Consider the following 22,927-nt stretch of genomic DNA (forward strand, 5'->3'; position numbering starts at 1 on the left):
TCAGATCACCCGATCACGGTACCCGACGCGAATCTTCAACCCCCGGAAACCTCCTCGGAAGAATCTGTTCGTGCGAGCGCTCTCGCCCGCTTTGCGAATCAAACTACGCTTCGCCTTCTGAAATCGCTGCCAAAAATCTCGGTGGTGAATCGCAACGCTGACTGCCGCTGGATCAAGACCAAGACGAGGGCGAAGAGAAGGAAGCTCGTCAACGTTCGCGACACCGACGTCTTCTGAGGGCCACGTCGTTCTCCCGCTTCGCGTTCAGCTCTGCCTCGTCTGCGTTCCTCGGTGTCGTAACGAAGGCTGCGTATGACGAAGCGGTAGAGGCAAAAGGAAGGAGATAGAGAAAGAGGGAGAGAGAGATAGATAGATAGAAAAGAGGGGCACGGCCACGCACGTCACGGGTACACGCGTGTATGTACAATAGCGCGAGTAGCTTTGAGAGAAGAGAAGTTGCTCTGAAGAGAAGACAAAGCGCTGCCCCACCATAAACGGTTTTTCCTACCCTCATACCTCTACCGTCTACCTCTCGCTCGGAGAGGGGAACAAAAAGCGGGGGTCAGGTACGGAGCCCGATGGGAAACATTTTCCTTCATGTTTGTGAAGATTCATACTGAGAATTCACTTTTCCTAAGGGAAATCTTTTAGGCGATTTTTCCTTTCTTTTCTAATATTTCTAAGAATTTTCGATCGAGTCTTTTCTTTTTCTCAGATAAAGTTTTAAGAAATCTTGTAAGCGCTATCTTTCGACGACACTTGGATTGAGAGAATCGCTAAAAATTATTTCCCTGCTATTTTTGTAAACTTACATTATTTTACACTGATGAAATAATTGACATGAAAAGATAACGAGATTACCCGAGTCGAAATTTTATATATATATAATTTTCAAAAAATCATTAATTTGACCGGATAGTGTGCGTAAAAAAATATCAGTCGTTAGATTATTTCGCACACGAATGATATCACACAGTTAAGGGGTTAGTATAATTCCACGCTCAGAATATTTCGTAATCGTTCCTCCGTTATTTCGCAAAGAAATAAATCTCGGCGAAGCAGTGGAAGATAATTGTTGGTTGAGCGACATGTAACGCGCCCAGCGTTATCGTGACGTTGTTGTGATTAATCAACGTCAGAATTAATTCGTTGATCTGTAGCTTCTCCATCCTAATGACAGTAATTGGTAGTTACCAGCCGCATTTACTACGCTAATGTGTTCTCTCTGATGCGATTAATTGAACCTAGGATCACCAATCGTCCTATTCAATCATATTTTCTGGACATATTTTTCAATTGATTTCCACAGATTTGCTTTTTGACAGTTAAGCATTGTATCAAATTTCTCTTGATTTAAAATAACTGAAATGTGAAAAATGATTAAAATAATCCTTATCGAATTATCATTCTCGTCGAATTCTAATAATTGGAAAAGTATAATCAAAGTGACTTAAAAGCTAACTTTGCTAATTAGTTCTGTGCATAAGAGTAGCAGGGTAAAAGTAATTAATTAACAATAATAGGGATACCTCAAGGATTACCTTTATAATGCAAACGAAATTATAAGACTTATTCATATGTACATATATCGCATTTCACATTACACAATTTAAAGATACGATAATTAATTGTTTTACGCGGTTGAAAAATAGTTTTCATCATCTTTCAGTGCGCCTTATCGAACGCTTGCGATATTTCTTGCAAACTATAATCCAGCAAACATACGCTTCAGGGATCATCATCTCCCTGTAAGGATTGGAGAAAGCTACGCCTTGCAATGCTATCTCTATGAGGCCTGCTTTCTCAACAACTTCGACGTTAGTAAATTCCATTCTATTATAGTAAATTCCATTCCACTTCGGCGGTTTTCGTCGAAAGAAACATGGTTACAATGTTAATTACAAACGAGGAAAAGTGGCTGCAAAAACATTCTGCGCGAGCGATACGATACGCAATATGTAAAAGTATCCGTTCAATTCCTTTTTTAAAGTATTTATACCAGTGCTAGCTTAGAGGATATCGAACATACGCTTCATGTTGTGAAATTCCACGAATCAATATATATTCCTTTATACGAAGCGAGAGATATTATATTATATTTTTTGCATTCATCTCTCTCATGTGGCGTAAGTTCCGTTAACTCCGGAAAGATTTCGCGGCAGCTATGCCTACACAATTAAATGACTAAACGCGGTACTTACATCACGCGCGTATATTCTTTCGATAAACGAAGGAAAACGAAGTTCGACGATTAATCGAGGATGTTGAGCTTGCTGTTGGTCTTTCGCAGTTGCGCTCGCCAAGGTATAATTTGACCATCATCAGAATCATCCTTGGCGGGATCGTCACGCTTCTCATCAGTTTCCGGTTTCTCTTCCTTCTTGGTTACGCAGGATGGTGCCGTTGGCGAGGGGTCTCTCTTTGAATTCGTTGTCGCTTCGAATTTTAACGCGGACAAGTTCGTCGACGCGTACATCTGTGTCTGATTCAGTCTGCAATTGAATTGATAACTTAAAGTTTTAAGATGCGCGTAAAGTTTTTTGGTATAAATATATGTTATATGAACAAAATTTAAAAAAATTTTTGAAAATTTCTATGATAGAGAAATTAATAAAATTAGTTTATGTAAAAAAACTAAAATAGAAATAAGAAAAGAATATCATCACACGCGTATTGAAAAATATCTAGATTATAAATTATAAAATAATTATAAAAATTATTTTTTCTTTTTTCTTTTTCCTCTTTTTCTTTCAGCATTGCTTCACTTAAAAGCTTGGAAAGATACAAGTGCTTTTAATACTGCTGAGAGAATAATAGCACATCCACTATAAACGATAAAAATGTCGGTTATCAGATTTGACTAGCCAATCATTTAATTTAGCCATGTGTAATATCGCGGTATACTGCGTAATTTTGCATGTAACATGAAGCGGAGGAGCTTAGGGGTCAATTGTGTGAGAGGCAATTGTAACACTCGTTATAATTCGAGCACTTGATCTCTCTCCCTATATACACTAAAATCAGATAGATTAAAACAATGCGAAATGAAGCTTGAAGGAATTCACTCACAATTCAAATAGGATTTAGCGATAAGCCATTAAATACTGTTGTGAGTTATTTTAATTAATTTCGGCCTTCGCCAATTGATGACGATTAATAGATCATTAACTCTCATCAATTAATGATCAACATCATCAATAAAATATAGATCCACGAATCTTCATACCTCTTTTCGTCGTTATCTTTTTTGGCGAGAAGCTGTCGCTTCCACGGTGGAATCGCTTTCTGCCGCCTCTCCTCGTTCTCTTTCGCTATTTGCTCCTCGAGTTCTTTCTTTGCTCGTTCGGCGGCTTTTCGGGCCAGCATCTGCCGTTTCCAGATCGGTATCACATTTCCCGAACTGTCTTTCTCCGGGATCTATAAAGATGATACATGAAAAAATCAGTGTTTCTCGATTTTATGTCGAATTACACAAGAATGCTTTCTCAAAATGAAAAAAGATATGAAAGAATATTTGGGAAATTAGATAATCTGATGAGTTTCTTCAAAAGTTTGTATGTGCTTGTTCTCCGAGAAGTATGCAGAACAAAATACTTACTTGGTCGACAAAATTCGTGACGCTGAACGCTTTGTTAATTTCCGATATCAGATTCTTCTCCTGAGTCTTCTCGACCTGCGCCCTCTCCACCTTCAGTTTCTTGATGCCGGGTATGTCCTTGGTGCGCTTTAGTTCAGCGATCAGATCCGTCTTTTGCACGAAGAACGGCTCCGAGACTAAAATCGACAATTTCATACTGATTTATTCCTGACTCCATTTTTTATTTCTTTTTTTATTATTAGCAAAATAATGTAACTTTGTTAATTTCGTGTATTATAATATAAAGATTTGCGTCACAAAAGTCATCATAAAAGTATTTTTTTTTAATGAGATGAAACAATCAAGATGCAAGTATGTCAACAACGCGATGCGAAATATCGCTACACTCTTCAGAACGGTAATAAAGTTGAAGTCTGAATCCTCGCGTGTTCGCAGAGGCGTTAAATTACGCGTGTATGTGTGTCGCAGACAAACTTACCGTTAGTCATGGACACGCTACGAGGTGGCGGAGCGGAGAACGTCTTGGTGGCGTTCATCTTCGTACCGGTCCGCCGTAGTTGGATGCTCGTCAGATCCTGGATGCTAATGGTGGCTAGGGGTTGCGGAGTTTTCGAGCTCTCGGAGTTATCGTTGCTGGCGCCGGTGGTGCCCGGAGCTTGATTCCCCGTCCGTGCTCGTTGCTGCAAAGGAGACAACGGTGGCGGCGGGGGGCCCGTAGAAGACCCCTTGGTCTCCTCGCTGTTCCCTCGCACTCCTTCCTCTCCCTCTTCATCCGCCTCCTCCTCTTCGCCCTGTTCCGTATTCCGGCTCTGGATGTCCAAGTTGTCCACTGACCTGCGAGCGCGATTTTCGCATCGTCACGCGAGCAGAAAATTTGAAAAATGGCATCGCCCGATGGTAGATTCCTTCTTGAATGAGATCAATTCAAAGGAAGAGCTTTCATCGGAAAACTATCCGATTTATTATATTCCTTGGAGGATTATCTCGAATCGATTCTGTCCGATTTCAAGCTATAAAGTTGCAATTATTTTTATTTAATATTAATTAATTTTTTAATGTTTTATTGTAGTTAATAGTAATTAAATTTTTAATGTAGTTGCGAAAAATGGATTCTTAGAGGAGGAATATTATCATGTTGAACTCATTTTCTAAGTTTTTGCTGTGTCATCAGGAAATAGACGCAAGCTAACATTTTTACAATGCAATCGAGTGAAAAGACTTTAACTAGTGCACTCGTTATCTCAATTGATCGAGTGAAACAAGCTCTATCGATCCTCAATTATTATACCAAATCGATCGAATTTATTAAAGCGATTACTAATGTTATCTCAAGTGTACATGGAGAACTGTGTGGAGATTTGACTCACAAATTATAGCCTTACAAACGTAAATGCAAATATGCAAATGATAAATCACAATGTTTAATGTCTACAAGCATAATTTACTTTCCGTTATTTGCTTGTTTAGATCGTCTATTCAGATATGAGATGAAGTAGATAACTTAGGTAGAACGCGATCAGTGAATATAAATGAAATCTAAATCACCACCTTCTAAACAGTCCAATTAAGCGAGACACATAAAACGATCGTTTCCATTATCTATCTACGCTATTAATACTATTAATGAGAACTATTAACGATAACTATTTTTCGCGTGTACCATGAGTAAGATATCCAGATTGTCACTTCGATATTAATTTAATTAGACAAATAACGAAAAGAACAATCACTTCTTCGCACGTTCGCACTCGAATCAATTGAAACCTAAGCGCGATATCGTACGCACAAAGGATGACGAAGCAAATGAAGGTAGACACTGTAATGCGTAATAGGAAGGATCACTGACCTCGCCTTCGACAGACTGTTTTTCGACGGCGCCTTGCAGATACTCTTCAGATACTCGGACGGCTTGAGCAGGATGTTGGAGTCCGCGTTGGCGAACTTGGGTGGTATGAACGGCAGCACCATGTGCCTGTTTACCAGGTGGGATGCCTGGTTCGCTTTAATTTCGTCCGTGTCCACCGGCGCACTGGCGGGAGACGGCACTTCCGGCTGCTGCTGATGCTCGCCAGAGGATGATACGTCGGACTTGTTGGTCGCTGTTCCGAGACAGCAGCAGCGTTAGAGAAACATAGAGACAGTTCCAGGACAGAGAGGGAGAGACAGAAAGAGAAAAAGGGTAAGAGGTAAGCCGAAGTAAAGGAGGTGGGAGAGAGAGAGAGAGAGAGGGAGAGGGTTCTCGTTATATCCTCCAGCGCCTGGATGACGGTCGTTACCGACGCGGGCAAGTGAAATCTAGGTAAGTATATTATATGCCCGGTGAGCTCCATGGTCTAGTAAGTGAAGCTACCTCCGCCGAGCATGATCCGCTAACAGTTTAATTAAAGGCTTCGAGGTGTGGGTACGCGCGCAGCCCAAATCGAGATCGACGGACGGACCCTGCTTGCCCCCTTCCTCCCTCCTTCCTCGCACTCGGATCGAGGCGAGCTGAATCGGCCTAATTAAGTTGAAGACTCGCGCGCTCGCGCAGATTAATATCTTCGCCGTCGAAATTAATTCCGGCAGATTCTAACAGTAATTGCCGGCCGTCGTCGTCGATTCAGCTAATTGCCGGCTCGTTCGCCGGCGACGTGTTCTCGAGCAGATGCGCGGGTGGAACGCGCCGAAAATGTAGGCGCAATTCGCGCGCGGCAACACGCCCGGCCGACCGCCGAGTAATTACCGCGGCGATAAAGATACGGTAACCGCGGGTTATGGATTTTATGTAACGGAGTTATCGCACTTCCTGGTCGGTAGATTCGTCGACTGCGGGGTCTACGCAGAGTTGATTTTTTCCTCTCCGCTAAAAATATTACCTAATTGGCGGAGATAATTAAATTGCTAACATATTGTATTAAACGTCGAGAAAACGAACTACGAGCCCAGTAATGTATTCCGCGAGTAGCGTCATTAAGATAAATTGATTCATTAAATAAAACTCGCGGAGGGAACCGCCACTGAGATATTCCCGGGTCTGATGGTCTTCGTTGACCGGTAGTCGTAAAACGCCGATTGTTAATAAGACCGCTCGTGCGCGACGTGAACTTTCCGGACGAGATTTCGGTGATGAGGATGATCCTCTTTTCTTTTAAACGCGAGGATCCGTTCATCATCTCATTGTGAGTAAAGTGAAACTACACTTGATACGTCCTCTCAATCGATATGATCCTATTATAGCGGAAGTAGCGCGCTTTCTTTCAAGATCTTCGAGATCAACGTCGTCGATTAACGAATGTTAGATTTGAACCGAACACATTCCCCTTTTTTGTATCAAACGCACATGAAAGTTCAAAGACAAACTACTACTTTCATGCTCGTGGCAATTTTGCAAGGGAGCAAACAGGCATCGAGAAGGAAGTGAGTACCAATCGCGTTTTCTTACCGGTGGACTCGCTTCTTCCATCATGGCCGCTTCCTCGCGCATCCCTCTTGTCGACATCTGTGTTTGACTTGGCGTTCACGAGGACAACCACCACGTCATCGTCCTTATCCGGCGGTGGTGGTGGCGGTGGTGGCGGTGGTTTTGATAGACTAAAGGATGGAAATCTTAGTTTAAGTACGATGTGAGAGGAATAATATGAATATTATTTTATAATACTAATAATATTAATTATTTATAATATCCTATTGAATTTCTCGATTATTGTTTTGAGTTTTGGCCCTCAAATGGCAGATTTTCTCTGATTACTTTGTGTTAGTGAAATTAGAAAATATTCTAAGAAAGACGAATTAGATAATTAGTGAAGGTAAGTTCTGTTGTTCTTATAAGATCGTAGAGAAGATAGTGTTATTATAGCAATAAATGGTAGCTTTTAATAGCAGATAATAAATTCTTCTAATCTTCTGGAACGAGAGTATTAGGATATTACTGAAGGTAAAACATAGTAATAAGAATATACAAAGATCCATAATAACAGGCACCGATAATAAATTAAAATAGTTTGGGATACAAAATTATATTACATAAATCAAAAAGGGCAATGAGATTAATTTATCTTATTTGTGTTTGTTTCAAAAACAATTCTTTACTTTCTCACTCTCTACTCACTCTTTTGCCGTATCTAGCTTGATGCTAATTGATTTAACAATCTGTTCACTCGTTCGAGCGAATCGCTTGATTCGGGTCGCCCCACTGCGATTATCTACATTTGTTCTGCCGATGCTACTCATTGTCAGAGATTGTTAGTAAGAAACCTCCGCCCCTAATCCCGTCCACGAAGCGAAACGAATGGTAAAATTAAACGGCGAAAAGGAACGAAACAGATCGGATCACGAAGCAGCGAGCGGCCTCGCTGGCTCGATCGACTTTCGATCGATCTTTCGTCCTTTTCTTATTGGTACAACTACTTTGATCTGCTCTCGATTCGTCCTACTTACCTAGGTCCGCCGTTCCCGCTCGTACGAATCTCCTTTTCACTTTCCACCTGCGTGCTGGACGAGTCCTTCCTCTCTATGAACCAAAGCAGAATGGCAAACCGGTCAGTCGCGTTGATCATTCGCTCTTTTGCATTATTGATCAACCCCGGATTTCGCATAGGATGGCCATAATATCTTTTGTTTTTCATAGAATCGTGAATTTTAATTTGCATTTATTAATTTGAATTTTACATCGATCAATCAAACATAAATGTCCATATAAATTTTTATCCACAGCTATAAATGACCAATTAATTGGACTAAAATAATTAAAATGATTGAAATAAACAAGATCTCCATAGATGCCCGTCAAGCTCCGTAGATTTTGTCAAAAGATCACGCGAATGTATCGGCATTGAAGTCTCCCACAATAATGGTGCGCTTGTGCCGAGTTCAAGCAACGCGCTCTCAGAAATATCCAGGAAGCTAATTTTAGGTATATTCATGACTTGCTGTACTATTTCAGCACACTGCACGATTATATATTTTACACGTTGTTTTACCTAATCGCACTTCACTTCACAACAGCTTGATTCATCCCTCAAAATTATTAGCATTTCCGCAATGGATACCATGGCCATCCTATAAAGACTTTCGGCGATTTGTCACATACCATGCGAGGTTTCTGCATTTATCTTGCTGCCTGTTTTGCCGATTCGCTCGTTGCTACTGTGTCGCGACAAAGACGGAGTGGACGTTGTCGAGGATAGGCAGTGGATCTCGCTGCTCATGTTCGAGGACTCGCTAGCGCTGCTGGATCGACTGTATCGTCTATCGGTTTTCCGGGAACGACTGAAACGATTAAGAACAGTCTGATCGCGTCGCGAATTTGCAATTGTCGAGGATTCGTTTTAATCTAATCCACGATTGCATCGCTTATCTGCGAGATAAACGAAGACAACGGCACTGATGCTATTCTCTGTCAGCGCGTCATCCGCGAACGACCATTTCTTTGTGACTACAGGTGTAATTTTGTTTGTCATGAGGAGTTGTGTTGTAGTGTTGTCTGTTGGATGTTGATTACTGCATCAGAATTGCTTGGCTTCACGGTCGCTTTATGGTCGATTGATATTGTGTTGTGCTGCGCTCATCAAGTTCTCTTTCGACAAACCCGACACGCGATTCGTGGTATTAAGGATGACCTTAATGATATCTGTTTGTGTCAACGTATATTTGTTCGTATGTCTGAACAATTATTTTACGTCATTAATCCTATCCTTTATATTTTATACTTATAATATTTACGTTTCAAATAATCGATTTAAATTACAAGATTTAATTTAAAGTGCAACATTATTATTATACTCTTGTAATCTTCTTGAAGAAATTAATTTTATACTTCAGAAAATTAATTTTGGATCAATTGTATTCAACTTTCAAACAGCTGATCAGAAACGTTGAACTCTTCGAACTGTAGTAATTTGTGACACTCTCTTCAACTTAAGGTAATCAAAGATTACCTGCTGTCAGAGACGTTATCTGTCGACTTTTTGCGCGATGACGAGCCCACGTTGCCAATTTCCTCCTGTCTCACGCAGATCTGCTCGTAAGCGTGATCCTGCGGCTCCTTCGCGATCTCCGAGCGAGCCGCATGTCCGTTGCTGGGATGCGGCCGGCCGACAAATCCGCCGTTGTTGATGTGCACGTCCACTTTCACTGAAAGCCAAAGCCTCGCTTGGAATATACGCATTGCGCACGAGAAAATGTACGGCGAGACGTGCCGTGTAAGGTACTTTTCACGTCAAATATCTCACCCGAATTCTTTAAAATCTTGAACCTGTCTTTGCAAAGCTCAATACGGTCCAAGCCGTCGATTGAAACTTTGATCAATAGATCAAAGTTTCCCGAGATCTAATTTCTTTAATTTTGTACTTTTTTATTTTATTATTTTAACTTTAAAGTAAGAATTTAAAAATCCTGGTCTCATTTTGTTTTTTAATTTAGATCTTTTTTCTGTTACATCTCGACGGTGTTGTGCATTACGAGATGCTGGAACTCGCCGAGACTCGCCTCGATGAGTCCGTCGATCGCGTTTCTTATTACTCTTACTCATTAAGAGCCGCTGCAGTGTAACGGCTTAACGGTATCCGCGGTAAATCGCGCGCGAGTCTTTAACCCGGTTTTGCGAAATGCGTGTGTTGCGACGCACGTAGCTTTTTTCGCCGACAGTTACCGAAATATTTCTCCTTCTTTCTTTCTTCGACATGATGAGCCGTGAGAAATTTTCTGCACGTTAGTCATATGCCGCCTCCGTAAAATTCATGATTAAATTTATTGTCCGCAAAGAGAGACGAATAGGAGGGAGAACCGTTAATTAAAATTCTGATGTAGTATTCCATAAAACTAGAATTCACATATGTGTGATTTTCATATTTAATCGATTAACTGATATTTGCCGGTGAGAAATGTATCCTAGTTTCTTCCTAGAGATTCGATACGAAGATCGATATGTTATTGATACATATGAAATGGAAGCAGATGGTACCGGTTTAATCAAGATACTAGACTTTGTAAATATCGTCGGGGAGAGCGAAAGAGAGACAGGGAGATCGACAATGCCGAACATCGGATGCGAATCGAGGTCATCCTGGAGCCGCAGCAATCGTCGAGAGCTGACAGAGCACACAGGGTGTCTCGGAGTCACTGTTTTATTTTGTACATAAATAATTTTGACGTTTGATCGATAAAAAATGCGCCTGCTCTGTAAATTCGGGTTGCACATCTCTTTTTTAGTTTTTCCATATTTAATATGTTTCAACAATTAGAATTTGAATTTCTGTTCTTGAGAGCAATCTGCCTTCTCATAAAGTTTTCTATTATTCTATAATTTTTATTACTCCACAATTAATTATTGAAAACATTCAGTTTTTATCAGATTGAATATCTTGAGCATTACGGAAATCTGTCGAGGCAAATCGAGATTCACAAGTTGGTCAATAATGAATAATACATGTTCAATAATTAATGACTAACAAATTTAAATAATATCTGGCAAAGCCTCTTCACTTTCGACGGCTGATGGCAGGATATTTCCAGGACACCATGTGTATAGTACGTGTTATAACGTAGCGATGAAATATCTGGGACGTGCTACTTACCAGTTAGAGTCTCGTCTTTCCTCTCCGTCACATGACGCTGCTCTGTCGCTGCGACGCCGTTCCGCAGCTTCTCGGCGTCGCCGAACAGCCTAGTGATCCTGGTGTAGACGAGGTCGTGCGGACTGTGCAGGTAGAAGGACTCAGTGTCCTTGGGCTTTGGCGGTTCGCCAATGTACGCACTCATGGGATTGATGTAGATGCCATCCCGTGGCCGAGAACCCGGCGGATGCAGGAAGAACGGCTCTTGAAACATCCCGCAGCCGCGCAATGAGCACTATAACACGTTTCAATGAGATCCGTAGCGTTAAACATGTGCACTCTTTTGAAATTTTAAAACGAAATAATAAGCTTTGAATTAAAACATATTTTTCGTAATAGAAACAGAAATCTCATGGAATAATTTCAAGGGGTGAATGTGAATAATGAATATGACTTTTATAGTAATTTTTTAGAGAGATGAATAAAATATATAATTAAAATAAAGAGAGAATATTAAATTCAAAAAATTTAGAAATAAATTCTTCACCTTTAACATGATCTTAAAAAGATTCTCTTAAACAGGAAGAGTTTCTGAATTTTTGCTCTAAATAAGTTTTTGATGTTATCTGCGATTATTTATACTTAAAAAAGTAAAAGTTCTGCATTCTTTATGAAAAGTATGGAAACTCTAAGTTTACCTTCTCGATAGAGCTCGCGACGCAGCTGCACGTGGTGGTGTCGCTCATGTGGCCTGAATAATCCGACCCGGTGCGATCCCTGGCCATCTTCGGGGTGGCATTAGGAGGTGGAGGCTTGCCGGTCTCCTGCTACATGTCGGAGCAAACAGAAAACGATTAGAACCGTTTGCTGGAAATTGCTGCAGATCCATTAGATCGGAATGATCCTGATCTTAGCCGCGGAAATCTGTCGCGGAAGCGATCGCCTCTTCCTTATTGCGCGACTAACACCGGCAACACCTGTGCCTCTTTACTCTGTCTTTCTCGATTTTCTCTCTATCTATCTCTCTTTCTCTTTCTCTCTCTCTCTCCTGCTCCCTCGATGTACCGCAACCGATTGCATTTGTCGAACTCTATGTTTGCGGGCTCGCGATAATCTCCGTTGCTTAATAGCGATTACCTACGGTTGCGCAAAGGACTGGGTCTGACCTCGTTCAGAGGAGTTTGCTCCGGGGGAAAAACGCCGATGATTCGGCGAACGTCGCGAGAACGGGGGCTATTGTTGCGAGAGGATGCAATTACTTAGAGACCTTGCGTATACGAGCGGCTCACAATGAAAACGGCGGAAAGTAGAAGCGAGTGCGCGCTGAATCCAATTAATATGCAGCTCTATGTAGTTTATATGCGAGATCAAGCGGAAAGATTTATTCTTCTCTTGCGGAGTAGAGAAATGGAAAAAATTGAAATTAATTAATTGTAATTTAGAACATAATATTGCGGAATAGGAAATAACTCGACGATTAGGTTTTTTTATATCTAACATATTAATTTCCATGTATAATACTTAGAAAAAACATATTAATTTCTGTTTTCTATATAGCAGACTATACCATGCTATCTCCGACTATCCAAATAGTTTTTACGGTAAATGTCATGATTAAACCGAGGCAGTATGGTGATAGATCGACGAGATCGTGAAAGGAAAGCGTAATTAATTCGCGGAATGTCGTGCAATATCGATAAAACATTTGGTTCCGGATTAACTTATTTCAACGTGATAAAATATAAGCGAAGCGGTCCGTTATAACGATTTGCGCGCGGCTAATGCCGACGCCTTCTTATCCATCATTTTGATCGAAGAGGAAGGGGAAAAACGAGTTGGATCCAACTGGATTCATATGATCCAGAACGGCGTGTCGTGGAATATTTAACAGAATCTTGGCGGGACTGTTTTATCGTCATGAGCTTTTACGTTGCCGCGGCCAGAGAGCCGGATTATTTTGTAGCGTTTCGTTAGACTGGTAGCTCCGCTGGCGCGCTAATTAGATTATACCGTAAGCTAGCCGGGCTTGTAACTCCCTTTTCGCGTAATTCCGTGTACGTGGAAATTGCACGGCGTCGCTCTCGTTTCGTTGAGGTGAAACCGCGTGTCGATGCAGCGCGAGATTCCGCGCTCGCGCGGCCGATTATGCTGATCATATGTTCCCGAACATCTTTCATCAGGCTTTTCACAACGTAAGAATATCTACGAGAGAGATATGTGAAAGGAAGTTATATCCTTAAACGTAAATCTTGGTTCGTTTATTTATTTAGCGTCATTGTTGTAAGATTGATTAATGTTAAACAATTTATTAACGACAATTAATGAAAATGTGTTTCGTGTAATTAATAAAAATTTTGCAACATAATATACGATTCATTATAAGGTAATAATCTTCAAGATAGTTTGATAAAATATTGAATGTAAGAAACTATAAGTGTCAATATAATAATTTTTGTTATTTTTTAAAGCTCTTTCGAAAGTCGTAGCGTTGCGATTCCCTGTACATTGTACTTGTGTTGTTATGTAAATTCGTACGTGATATGCTTAATGCTTAAATGGCGTAATTGGGTCGCGTGACGAAAGAAGGAAACGAAAGAGGAGTGCGCGAGATCGCGTAAGAAAAGATTCGTCTCTATGGTGTTGCGATAAAAGTGACAAATCTCGTTCGGCCAGGCGAGAAAGTGGTATTTATATGACCGTATATTCTAATTTCTGAGTCGTCCGCGAAGAGAAATTTGCATCACGAGATCTCTCGCCGTACATGTTAAATGTGGATCAAGCAGCCTCTCGTAATTGCTATATCGCTAATCGTAAAATAAATTTATAAGTATGTGAAATTTTTAGTTTCTTTTACAAAGAAACAGTTTGAATTTCTAATTACTTAATTTACTTACGTTTATTCTGAAATTGGTAAAAGAAACTAATTTGCCCATAGCTTTTCTTTTTTAGAAACAAAGAGATCTTGTTTTTATTTTAACTCTTTTGCATGAATATCTTTCCTTCAATTCTTTTTATATTGAGTAGAAATGCAGTTGTAATTTGTTTGCAGTTTGTTACATTTCTTGCCTCTTCCAGCGGAATATCTTGCGTGAGACAAATTGCCATTTGAAACCTTACGGAGTTATGAGAATGTATCGTAATAAAAAGTACGATAAATGATCATAACGACAGACTAATGTCACCGGTCCGCGATGGGCACTATCCCGGAAAAAGTGTCCGTTCACGCGAGTTTTTTCTCCGTGACGTGTATTCCGTTGCGTTATGCGCCAACGACACGCTTTTCGCCTAACCGGGTGAAGGACGAAAGAAAACTGAACGCGGTGCAGATTTTCAGTTAGGATTCATTGGGATTCATAGAATACAGAGTATACGAACAAAATAAATCTACAAATAAACAAATTTACACATTTTTCTTTTAATTTCTTAACTATTTATATTATTACCAAAAGAGAGACAGAGAAAGATTACGGGCAATTATGACAATGAATCCTTTAGGTTGGCGTGATCACGCGAAGATCTTCTCTTCTTGACAATTAAATTGCCACGTGAGATTACTTTAATAATCAGTTTATTACTCATAATTGTGAGTGACGTTTAATGCACCTTTCTTACTTGTGACTAATCGTAATAATCATTCTGCTATTCCATACTTTTACCATAAATCATCGATCAAAGTAGGTAAACTTGTGTGGGCGATGACGAACGTTAGAAAGCCGTGGATTTACAATCGTTACATTTTTATTGACGGATCGGTGATTTTAGACACGCATCAAGTCAAATGTGTCGGTCTTGAGAAAGTCGACAAAAACTGCCTCCTTTTAGTTTCGCTTGAAAATGATTATAACAGATTTTAATTTTTATATTTATTATTATCCATATTAATATGATATCAATAGATAAAACTGTTAAAAATAGACTACTTCAAGATATTCAAGAGTATTTAGAAAGACTTTGCAAATATCTAGTAAAGTAATTAATAAACGCCTTCTTTTAAATCAACTAATAAATTAAATTAAATTAATGAAAAACCGAGCGGAGATTAATGTAAATATAAATGAAAAACTCGTATTGGACTGCAGTTTTTACAATTATCTATTTAACTTTTTAGTTAAATAGATTCTTACGTGAATGCTTCTTCTGTGCGAATATCCTTTATTTCTTTCTGAATTCCTAAATGTCTTTTTCTGAACTGCGATATTACTATCTTTTATTTTTAAATTTGCGGAATTCCCATTGTTGCAGATAGTGTTTTAAAACGCGCATTAATCGTTATGTCGCGTTATGTCGCGTTATCAGCCGCGATGAATGCACTGTAGTGTCTCTTATCTTTGCAGGCGTATTCGCAGATGTTAGACGTTCAAGGCGATACACGAAGAAAGATCAGAAGCTCGGTATAGTACTGACCTGCGCAAGGTCGAGCTGCTCACCCCGCAGTTAAGATTTCGCTTCATTCACAACAGATAAATGTCACTGCACTCAGTCGAGCGTAGCAGTCAAATCGTGAATGAAATCTGCATTATGAAGAGAGACAGTTTTCTCGGGTATATAAAAATCTGCCAAGTCAAACTCACCAAAAATCCATTCTGTACTTACTAAAAGACACTACAATGCAAAAGATTTTAAATATTTGTTTAAGATTCAGAGAAAGTACACGGTGACGTTCTTCTATACGCTGCCGTGTCCCACGTGATATTACAAAGGCGGTTGCTTCCGGTACTTCGCGTTAAACCATTTTATATTAGCGAAATTTCAAGTTAGAACACCGTTAAGTCCGTGAGAGAATAAGTGTGTCACAGTGTGTCGGATTAAATGATCATAATCGAAAAGAATTCGCCATTCGCCCGAGTTATGGTTTCAGATATCGGTTCAGATACAACCTTTTACTCCGATCTTCGACGCGGATCAGTTGCAGGTAAGTACGTACTTCCTATTACACGCATGAACGTTCGCACTACTCGTTACAAGTGAAAAGTAGCAGCTATTAGATTTGCACGCAAAACCGGATCGTACGATAGAAACCGCGACTCACCGTTACAGCGGGGCGATTTTACAGCTAACTTTCAAGTCGTCCTTCTGACGTCAGCGTTAGAATCGATCCTCATCATTTCAAATTGTTAAACATTGTTAAAATCTGCTGAATCGTTTTGTCTTTGAGCTTTCCATTGCAAATTCTCACGAAGATGTCGAAACAGAAATGTTTCTCCTAAGGAAATATATTCAACGCGGAAATAACAAATTCTGCAAGATTCTTATTGTTAACAATCAACGACAGCTTCCCAAGGCTATATACATAATACATCACGTTGAAAACGTGTGTGACCATGAAGAGAGCTCAGCACAATGCCAAACGTACTGTCTCTCTCGAGAGCGCGACGAGTAATGCCTACGGCATTACGGTACTTATGGATTACGGTTCACTTACATATACACCCATGCAAAACCGGATTTCGCTGTCGATGTATAACGTCGGAAACCAAAAGTCTCAAATCGCCCTTAGTACGTCGTTTAAGGAAGTCCGCTCCAGCAGAAGAAGATTCCGCCGGATCCTCCCGTCCATCTATCGGAACGCACGCTCCGCTGTCCTAGTTCGAACCAGACCAAGGCTCACCGAGATTGGCGCCGTCAAGGCCGTTCACGAGTGCCCAGGAGCAGAGGCAACGGTACTTCCGTTTTGCGTCAGTCCCTTGCACTCCCGAATTTCACCGTGCTCGAGACGAATCGGTCTTGGGTTCTCTTCCGGAAACTTTCCCGGAAATCTCCAAGCTTCCGCTGATCACTCTTGATCTTGAATTCCAGATTTTTAGATTCTTCCAACAGATTCAAGACTGGCTCCTTTCCAAGCGTCTAGAGAAGATTCTTCAAGCGTGCATGATCACTTCTGATCTTCCTCATACTCCAGAAGATATTTAGAGTATTCTGAGATGTTACAGATGTTGAAGAAGACTGATATCTCCAAGTATTAAGAAACCTCCAAACGTTCGCCACGCGTTCGTGATCACTTCCGGCCTTCCTCGTGCTTTAGAAATACTTTCAGGATCCTTCCAATCGGTCCACAGGCGTCAAGACTGATTCATCGAAAAATCTCTCAAGTTTCTGTAATCACTCTTAGTCTTCTCTGCGCTTTGAAACAGACTCGCAAGGATCTGCAATGCTTTGGGCAAGTTTCAAGACAGTTTCGCAGGAAAGTTTTCCGAGATTCTGGACGCTTCCATGCAATCACACGGTGCTGTTTCTCACTGACTCCTGCCAGCTAGCGGCAAACACGTCCGTCCAGCGCGAGCAAGCGCGCGACTATGACTCTGAAGCTAACACCGGAGTCACGCGCGAGTTAGCACCTGTCGGCTGGCTCGGCGACGCGGTCGATCTCCCGGACTGGAACTCGGTGCACGCGCGGGTTCACCTCGCCAGTTGGCGAGGCGAGGGCGAGTTGTGGCCGCGCCCGCGCTGATTCAGGTCCAGGTGCCCTTTTCGCGTGCCCGTGTCGGTTTTCGAGAGTCCCTGCTTGCTTTCGAGAGAACAGCAAGCGAGTTGCCGCGCGCGAGAGCAATCGGGAAAACGGGCGCGCGGGTGACGGTCGGCCAACGAACTCGCGCGCGAGTCTTTCTCTCTTGGAGGGCCGGTGCGTGCCTCCGGTGCGAGGCGACGGACCGGGACTCTCTCGCCGCTCTCGAGCAGATCGTCGAGAGCCTCCACCTGCTCTCGTCCGCGGATCCGTGGGTCGAGGTAGGGATGTACTGGTCTACCGGTGGAGAAGACCGCTCGCGGATGTTCTAGTCCTTTTTGCCTTTCCTCTGCGCTGCCCTACTCCCGGCACAGATCCTGCGGCTTTTCCCGCTACGCTCCAGTTTGCCGGCGTTCTTTAAGGATGTCGACCGGTCCTCGTGGAAAGCTCGGATTCGCTGCTGGAGATCTTGCGATCTTCGCGACTTGGTCTATGAACGATGGCACGCGAAGTCGAGAACGACGTCTCGAAATGTTCGGCTCATTCTTCTGAAATCGTTGAGTTAGTTTTGTACATGTCTGTTATTGACATTTTGGGGATGTTGTGAGGAGTTTTTTCTGTAGTTTCCTTGTCATTTGTTTCATTGTACTTGCAATTGTATGATTTAAAAATTTGTAGGTTTCGAGGAAGATAAGACAGTGATTGATCACGTTAATTTGCTTAATTTTCGTGCATTAAGTGAGAATTTATGAAAATGTACCTTCATCAATCTCTTCGTTCTCACTTTTTCTCGCGAATCGGGATTCGAGGACGTCGAACGAACGGTACTTTATATCAAACTATCTTTATCAAAGCACAGTTATCGGAATATGAATTAGCATTCAACTTTGATTTTTTATTATTTCGACGAGGAGGCAACACGCGCGCTTTCTTGAAAAGTAAGCGCGACCTAGAAAGTGTGCACAGGATGGAGCGATTTTTTCTTTTTTTTTCAATTATGCACATCTGTATTCCCCGTTATCTGTCTCCCTCGAGATGTAAGAGGAAGTTTCCTCTCGAACAAGAAGATCGAGGAGAGAATCGTTGCCGCGAGGTGGCACCGCTCTTTCCTCTCTTAAAGGTGTCTTTATCATCTCCCACCAGGCTCGAGTCTCTCGCCTCCTCCTCACCTGATCTGGCTAAACCTAACTGTAAAGAATGATCCCCCTGCTGCTGGCGCCAAGTTGCGTCTCTTGGTTGCAGGTGCCGCTGCCAGTCTCGAACGATTTTGCAGCCTCCTTGACAATGAGCGCTTATGAATAGTATCTCATAATTTATAGGATTATTATTTGCCTTTTTTGAATAATACTTTTTTTTTAATAATACTTCCTGATGATTTATTGTAGGATTGAGCAAGGTTGAATCCCGCATAAAGAAAGTCGAGTCTTTTCAATATCGAGCATTCCTTTCCTTCCTTTCATTTCAGCGATGAAAGGCCGCATCAGTCTTCCTCCCTCTTCGTGACTAATTAATTGAACGGCCTCAAGTATGATAATCTGAGTGGAGAAAATCATTTCATCATCCAAACGTAATTAGTAAGAAATATTTTACGATTCTTTCTTGTTTGTTTTCGATTTATTTGGATTTCAAAACAGATTTTTAATCATTTTGGATTAATTTTGAGACAGATTTTTAATTAAAGATTTATCATTAATATTAATGTTTTTTAATTGCAGAATTATTACTGATCAAATTTTTGCACTGTTTCACTCACAACTGGATAACCGGATTCTGGCAATTGCTGGATTTCACATTTCTGTTGATATCGAAATTCATGTTACGGTCGCTGGTTTGGTGGAATTATGTCGAATTTGATACATCAAGAACTACCAAATTTGATGGTGTTAAGTCATCTGTGAAATTGAGTTAGAAATTCGATATATATTGGCTTTTTAATAATTCGTTATTTTCCGATCGGAACGAAACTAGTTTGAGCGGTTTTCAATCGACTTTATAAACGTCTGAAGAAAATTTGGCGACTCTCAAATAGAAAAATGATTCCGTGCTGTCACTTTGATTTTTATCGAGTCTGGAAACCAGTAGGAGCAGTGTTATGTAATGTACAAAGTAGACTAGAGCTTTTCGCTGTTATCTACGTACAGTGACTGACAAAAAAAAGAGACCACTTTAATATTATAAGTTCTTACATCAAAAAGTTATGGAAAAAATGAAAAAAACTTTGAATATTTCTGCTGAGATGACTCTTTATTAACATTAATTGTAATGTTCAAAACAGATTGTTCTTTATTTTATTTAAATTTAGTTTCAAACTACTTTTTCAGAAATATTTTGCTTAAGACTAGGACAAAAAAGAGAGACCACCATTCAAATTATAAATATTATTTGATAATAGGACCACCTTACTACTTCAGTGGACCAAGGTTATACTGTGTTTTGTTTTGTTTGATGTTTGAGGTTATAATATACATTTGTTTCATTCGTTTGTTGTTTTTCGGGCGAAAAAGTTCAGTTGTGAAGATGGCTCGAAAGCAAACTTGTACACAAGTCCGAAAATTAATTCTGAAAAACATCCAGGAGGGTGTTTCGCAAAGAAAAGTAGCAGCAAAGTTTAATGTAAGCAAGACACAAGTGCAAAAGCTGTGCAGAAAGTTTCGGGAGACAGGTTCAATTGCGAACAGACCAGGAAGAGGAAGAAATCGAGCGACAACGGATCAGGATGACCATCGTATTGTACGAGAAATTAAAAAGAATCCATATTCAACGGTGCGAGCTATTCAAGAGAACCTTCAATTAGATGTATCACATAAAACAATTCGGCGGAGACTTCGGGAAGCAGACTTGCACAGCCGATTTGCAAGAAAACGGCCTTTTATCAGCAAACGAAATAAAATAAAGCGCTTGAAGTTGCGAAAAAGTATGCAGAAATGCCAACAAACTTTTGGAAAACAATTCTATGGTCCAATGAAAGTAAATTTGAATTATTCAATCGGAAAACAAGACTCAGAGTATGGAGAAAAACCGGAGAGGAACATGAAGAGCGTCATTTGCAGCAAACTGTGAAGCACGGAGGAGGCAGTATTATGGTCTGGGGTTGTTTTAGTTGGTCAGGAACGGGAAATTTAGTCCAAATCAATGGTACTATGACTGCAGATACCTATATCGATATTCTTTCCGAAAATCTGGAGATATCATTGCTTAAACTCGGGCTGGAAGACAACTTCATCTTCCAGCAGGACAATGACCCAAAACATACGGCAAGAAAAAGTCAGGCATTCTTTAAATCCAACAAAATCAAACTTCTTGATTGGCCTCCACAATCACCCGACCTCAATCCCATAGAAAATCTATGGTCACTTTTGGATAAGAAGATTGATAAAACTGGAGTGACGAACAAGGAAAATTATTTTGCGGCACTTCAAAAGACTTCGGAGGAGATAGACGAAAAATATCTTGAAAATCTCGTGAATAGTATGCCAAGACGACTTCAGGCAGTAATCAAGGCAAAAGGAAGTCATACTAAATATTAAATTATGTGTTCTTCTTGTTTCTTCTCATTTTCTTTAAGTTTTGTTATTAAAAAGTAATTACGGTCTCTTTTTTTTGTCCTAGTCATACGTAAAATATTTCTGAAAAAGTAGTTTGAAACTAAAATTAAATAAAATAAAGAACAATCTGTTTTGAACATTACAATTAATGTTAATAAAGAGTCATCTCAGCAGAAATATTCAGTTTTTTTCATTTTTTCCATAACTTTTTGATGTAAGAACTTATAATATTAAAGTGGTCTCTTTTTTTGTCAGTCACTGTATATATATCAGAATCTGGTTTTGCAAAACGCAACCAAGCCTCGCGCAGATCGAGTGACCGAATTAATGTAATACTTAACATGTAGACAAAACATAAATAAACATGTATTTCGTAAACTAGTAATAAACAACCAATAATGCGGTTCCCGCAAAAAGTTACACAACTATTAATATCCAATAATAAATAAACGTTATTAGCGAATATTAGTTACGTAGCGGATTTTATTAATAAGGCATGCAGAGATCGCTTTTTCTAGCGTGTCCGTCAAGGCTTGTTAAGGCTCGTTACGAATGTATCGAGGCAGGATACTCCCGTAGGATCTCTCATGCAGGAACCGTTGTTCCACTGCCACACTATTACACTCTCGCAAATTGTTCTATTTGTCCTGTCGTGATCTAAGATCGTGAGTCACGCTCTGTTGCCTCTGTCGATTTATTTGCCGACGTAAACGCGAGCGAATAAATTCTCAGGCTTATTTTTCGCGGCTGTCTCCAGCCACGGTAGATATTGCAATTAGGCTCCTTCTTTTTACGCAGTCGTCGCAAAAACAGCGCTTGATCGTATGCAAATTTGCCGCGCATCTTAATTAAACTCGCGGTTATTTCCAGTCTCCCGCTTCGTGATCTTATATCGCGATCGACGCGCGAGAACATTCCGTTTATTCGATTTTGTTCCGTAGCGCAAAAAGCTAGAGAACTTTTGCAGGCAAACATATCAATCGCGATTACCTTGTCGTTATATGTCGTCAGTAAATGACGGATCCTCCGTACTGGTGAAAGTTCGAGAATGTGGAGCGCAATTATAACAAATGCCTTATTTATTGGGCGTGATCTTCTGCATTGCAATCACGAGTTCAAATCTGAATGAATGTCGGATTTCAATCTCTCGTCAATTAACGTACGCAAATGCAATCTGATAATATTTGGAGCGATTATCTTTGATCATCATGCAAAGCGAAATTAAATTTATGTTATATATTTGCTGACATGAAATAGAATTTAATATAAAACACAATATGAAGCATTATTTAAAATTGTTATTATATACATGTATCGTTTTCTAATTAATTTTTGGATGGTTACGTAAGTACTGTGAGGCGAACTTGATGCATTCTGCAGTTAAACATCTCCCTGGTTGTTCCTTCAGTTTCACCTCAATCACGGCGCAAAAACAGACGTCATAGTGGCAATCATGATTGATGGAAACTTGCGCGTAATTACGCCAAACGTGCGAGGAGGCGTACTCATTTGGCGTGACGCAAAACTTTCTCGCGGTCGGCGAACTTTCCGCGATAACCGATAAGTAACCGTCAAGGTGAAAACGATTAGATAAATGTCTAGAATCTTCTGAGCATACATGTGTCAAAAGATGCTGTGGTTGCTTGTAATAGTTGGGTACTGTAAAACAGAGTACACATTATCGAATTGAGCTTCGAGTCGAACTTTATCGAGCCGATTTCGCTTGTTCTCAGATAAAGGTACGTACACTTTTAAACTTATTAATTTTCGTGATCTCTATAAATCTGCGTATCATCGTAAAATCGCAAGT

The 22,927-nt window shown here is 40.4% G+C and overlaps 1 protein-coding gene across 1 annotated transcript; it reads right to left on the reverse strand.

Annotated features, from left to right (window-relative positions):
• Positions 1-1,524: 1,524 nt before the first annotated feature.
• LOC105284129 (espin) lies at positions 1,525-17,403 on the reverse strand. The gene is made up of 12 exons (XM_011347416.3): positions 16,553-17,403; positions 11,829-11,957; positions 11,152-11,425; positions 9,514-9,709; positions 8,667-8,845; positions 8,015-8,087; positions 7,020-7,168; positions 5,445-5,697; positions 4,077-4,432; positions 3,599-3,774; positions 3,227-3,417; positions 1,525-2,492 (listed from the first exon to the last, which is right to left on the reverse strand). The coding sequence occupies exons 1-12, from the start codon at positions 16,562-16,564 to the stop codon at positions 2,252-2,254; spliced, it is 2,229 nt and encodes a 742-aa protein (XP_011345718.2). The 5' UTR covers positions 16,565-17,403; the 3' UTR covers positions 1,525-2,251.
• Between the last annotated feature and the right edge of the window lie 5,524 nt (positions 17,404-22,927).

Source organism: Ooceraea biroi, chromosome 6 (genome assembly GCF_003672135.1).
Source record: "Ooceraea biroi isolate clonal line C1 chromosome 6, Obir_v5.4, whole genome shotgun sequence".
Classification (NCBI taxonomy): domain Eukaryota; kingdom Metazoa; phylum Arthropoda; class Insecta; order Hymenoptera; family Formicidae; genus Ooceraea; species Ooceraea biroi.